This window comes from Chaetura pelagica, unplaced genomic scaffold, assembly GCF_000747805.2.
Source record: "Chaetura pelagica isolate M959 unplaced genomic scaffold, ChaPel_1.0 scaffold1919, whole genome shotgun sequence".
NCBI lineage: Eukaryota > Metazoa > Chordata > Aves > Apodiformes > Apodidae > Chaetura > Chaetura pelagica.
In genome coordinates, this window is record NW_009954466.1 from 28,064 (window position 1) to 32,427 (window position 4,364).

The 4,364-nt window shown below is 56.7% G+C and overlaps 1 protein-coding gene across 7 annotated transcripts in view; it reads left to right on the forward strand.

Annotated features, from left to right (window-relative positions):
• The window catches only part of SH3GL1 (SH3-domain GRB2-like 1), a 13,724-nt gene extending 10,730 nt beyond the window's left edge, over nucleotides 1–2,994 (forward strand). For 3 of the 7 annotated variants that reach the window (XM_010004513.1, XM_010004507.1, XM_010004511.1), the window contains exon 9: nucleotides 2,633–2,829. In XM_010004513.1, coding sequence (XP_010002815.1) covers nucleotides 2,633–2,829 — 197 coding nt within the window. Of the gene's footprint in view, nucleotides 1–135; nucleotides 140–2,533 lie in introns of all 7 variants that reach the window. The other 4 variants (XM_010004512.1, XM_010004506.1, XM_010004509.1 and 1 more) reach the window with 4 other exon arrangements.
• Nucleotides 2,995–4,364: the final 1,370 nt, after the last annotated feature.

A 4,364-nucleotide genomic window follows, 5' to 3' on the forward strand; every position in this document is an offset into this window, starting at 1 on the left:
TGGCTGCCCCATCCCTGGCAGTGTTGAAGGGCAGGTTGGATGGGGCTTGGAGCAACCTGGGCTGGTGGGAGGTGTCCCTGCCCATGCAGGGGGTTGGGACTGGATGATCTTTAGGTCCCTTCCCACCCAAACCAGTCTGGTGTTCTATGATTCTTGTCTACAAACCAATCTGCTCCCCTGTGTAGCCACGAAGGAGTATAAATACCACGTTGATCTCCTTCTACTCCTGTTTCCTCCTTCAGTTTATCCACCTTTCTCTTCCCTCCTGCAGGATGAGGGAGGCCTCCTCGCGCCCCAGGAGGGAATACAAGCCCAAACCCAGGGAGACATATGACTTTGCAGACACTGACCAATCTAATGGGGGCTTCTCCTGCACTCCCACCCCCAAAAGCTCAGGTAAAGTTGTCCTCTCTGTGTGTCTGTCCACGCAGGTGCCTGTGGAGCAGCCTCCTGGGGATGGAAGGGAACCAAAATAGTGGTTGTGGTGCTTGGTGGCTCTGAAAAATGTCCCAAATGCTTCAAGACTGGGATTGATTTCTCTTGGGGTCCAGCAACCTTGGTTATATTGGTTTTGGGGATGTCCCAGTGGGATCTCCAGCCACTCATGCCCACTCTGGAGACAGGACAAGTGAAGCATCTCTGGTTCCCTCCCCGTTTTCCATCCCGCTGCATTTATCCCCCCCCCCCTCTTTGGTCCCCACAAAGGGGGTTCTAACACAGCATGTTGGCCACCTCCTTTCTCCTCCCAGCACCTCCCGTTGGGTCCTGCCTTCCCCTCTCCCCAGTTCCCATGGTTTTAAGCACGTTTCTTTTTGTTTGGAAGCAGCTTCCTCCTCTTTCCGATCCGACAAGCCGTCCCGATCCTCCGTCAGGAGTATCCGTGAGTGTCCTCCCTTGGCACTGCATGATGTGTGACCCATCTCTTCTTCCTCATCCCACCTCACTCCTCCTTCCCTCATGCTGCTGCTGCTTTGGAGCCACTAAACACCTCCGTGCTGAGCTTGGCCAACAGGACAACCCAGTTAAAAAAAAACCAAACACTCCAGTTAAGCCCAAATTTGGGGATTGATCACCTCTGAGTTGAGGTTTTTTTGTTCAGCCACACCATGGGTGTGGGACCTGTGGTCCCAGCTGGGCAGTGAGGAGCCTCAAATGGGTCTGCAGGTCAGTTCCTGGGGATGGGATCCAGAGGGGAGCCAGCCCAGCCTCTGGACCCCCGAGGGACCCGATGGGGGGTCCATGGTTCAGAGTCATCATAGGTGAAGCTGGCGGTGATGCAGCAAGGGAGCAAGAGGACTTGAGGAGCCTGGTGCAGGGGCAGTGCTGGGGGTGATGGGACCAGCCTGGTGTTTTGGGGAGTTCTCTCAAGCCCACAAACCTGCTTGGCTGCCTCTTTCGGTGTTTTCCAAGTTCGCTGCTGGGTTCTTTTCTTGCTGGAGAAGTTGAGCAGACCAGAGGTGCTGGTTGATATTCCTGCCCTGCTTGGAAGAGCTTGGGGGTTAAGGGAGGGGCCCTGCAGACCTGGGTGGGCTTGATTCACTCAGTCCCTTTCCAGTTGCATCCCTACAGCTCACAGGTGAGTGCCTCCCCATCCCAAAACTTGCAGGGAGCAGCTTTCCCTGCCACAAAAACACCCTGTGTCTGAAGTCCAAAGAGCTGAAGATGTTGCAGAAAGACTTGGCTTTTCTCCCCATTTTGGGGGGGGCAGCCTCACATGCATCACCAAGCTGCTCATGGATTTAAAGCTCTCTGGCCAGGGATGCAGTCACAGCCCTCTCCCTCCCCTCACCCTCAGAATTGGGGTGACTTCTCTAAAGGGACCCTCAGGGTCCTTCTCCATCAGATGCCAGTGTCTAACCCTATCCTCCACGAGCTGCACAGCAGCTTCTCTTGTCTCTGGAGGAATAATGTGGCTTTTCCCCACCTGGTTTCCAGTGTGGTGGTCACATTTAGGTTGGAGTTTAGTTTGGAGCAGGGGAGGTCCAGGCAGTGACAAGCAGTACAGAGGTGCTGGAGGTGGGAGTCTGTGCTGGGAGAAGGTCATGAAGGAGCAAGAGGAACCAGTGAGCTAAAAGCCAGTGAGGAATTTAAATCAGAATCATGGAATGGTTTGGGTGGGAAGGGACCTTCAAGATCATCTAGATCCAACCCCCTGCACGGGCAGGGACACCTCCCACCAGCCCAGGTTGCTCCAAGCCCCATCCAACCTGCCCTTCAACACTGCCAGGGATGGGGCAGCCACAGCTTCCCTGGGCAACCTGGGCCAGGCTCTCACCACCCTCACACTCCACAATTCCCTCCTCATGTCTCACCTCAATCTCCCTCTGCCAATTTAAATCCATCCCTCCTTGTCCTCTCCCTCCATGCCCTTAGAGAAAGCCCTCATCAAAAGGAGTTAATTCTTCACCATGATGGAGACAATGAAGGTCCAGCTGCTCCTGGACAGGCTGTTCCAACCCCTGTTACAATCCCTAGCCCTGGCTGAGCCCCCAAGTCCTGCGTGGGGCCTGAATCCAACCCCCACCAGCAGCAGGACATCCCAGCGTGGGCAGAGCTGGGGATTCAGGGCAGGGGCTGTGCTGGGGGGGGGTCCCACTCACCTCCTGTCCCCCCCTACACCTCTTCCCCACAGCCCCCCTGGACCAGCCGTGCTGCAAAGCTCTCTACGACTTTGAACCCGAGAACGACGGCGAGTTGGGCTTCAAGGAAGGAGACATCATCACCCTGACCAACCAGATCGACGAGAACTGGTACGAGGGCATGATCAACGGCCAGTCGGGCTTCTTCCCCCTCAACTACGTGGAAGTGCTGGTTCCGCTACCTCAGTGAGACGCCATCGCCCCCTCGTGTCCCCCCCCGCGCCGGGCAGAGCCTTCCATTCCATCTCCATCCCGAAGCCAGGTCTCTCCTGACAGCGGGGCCGTGTGTCCTCTCTCTGTGTCACCTCGGGGCCAGATTGCCACCAGGGAACAAGCCAGAAGGGTCTGACGGCCCCTCCCCTTACACAAACACCTCCCCCTTCCGCCTCCTGTGAATTTGGTTATTTGATTTTTATGTTTTTGGGTTTTTTTTGGTGGGGTTTTTTTGTTTCGTTTTGTCCTTCTGGTGCTTGAACTTCGGTACTTTGCCCACCCCCCTCGGTCCTCCCCGGCCTCTTCCCTCTGCCAGTTTTTTTTGTCTTTCCTTTGGGTCAAGCATCTGGATGAGCCAGGTGGGAAAGCCAGGATGTCTCCCTCACCTAGGGAGGGCAAAGCAGCCCCCAACCCCACCGAGGAGCCAGCCCTTTGCCCCCACACCCCACCCCATCCAACACTACCCTTCTCCCCATGGATGCCCAACACCAAAGCAGGTTCTGCTCCTGGGGGGGCTCAAGGGAGGGATCTGGTGGCACAGCAACACTACAGCACCCACCAAACACTAAACCAGCCCCACGGGGCTGGGGGGCCATGCTGCAGGGTCACAGCAGGGCTGTCCCCTGCCTGCTGGCAGCCCCCCTGTCCTCTGCCCACAGAGTTCCACTCCAAAGTCCTGGGGCTGCTCCCTCCTGCCCTTGATTTTCAGTGTTTTCAGCCAGGTTCCTTTTGGACTTCTAGTTGTCCCTATTCCATGGTGTCCTTCAGAGCTGGGGGGGGATAATTTGGGGTGGTGGGGGATGTGGAATGGGACCACAGCCTGGAGATCTGCTCACCGTGGGGCAGAGTGGAGCTCCTGACCCCAGGGAAACCATCAGCACCTGGTGCCACCAGACAGGGGTTCAGCTGATCCTCACGTGCCTTCCCTGCACCCCAGAGCCACCCTCCTTGGGTGGGGGGGACACACACACAACCCTCCATGCCCCTCTGCCACCTGATGTGGGGGGGGATGGGTGTCCTACATCTCAGCACCTTCTGCCAAACCTCCCAGTGTGTTCCCCATCCTGGGGGGCAGGATGGGGCCTGGCAGGGGCAGGTTTTGCTCCATCTCTCCCTCCATGGTGTTCCTTGACCACTAAGAAGTGGTCTCATCCCTCACCCTTCCCCTTGGCCCTGGGTCCAGCACCTCTGGCCAAACCCCAGCTCTTCTCCAGCCCCACGTGTCCTTGTCCCTGCTGCTCCCAACTCCTCCTACAGTCACACAGCTCCTTTGGAATGATTTTAACCATGCATGTCCATGTCTGGCCCACCCCTTGTCCCACTGGGACCCCAGTCCCAGGGCAACCCAAGGCACCTGTGCCCTTGGGACCCTTCATCTCTGTCCCCTTCCCAGTGGGGATGGGGGGGGGGGTCACATCCTGACTCCTGCTCAGGTGGATGGAAATGGATTTTTTTTTTGGACTTTTCTCAGCTGGGATAACTTGTTAAGAGCTTTTTTTTTTTTTTTTTTTA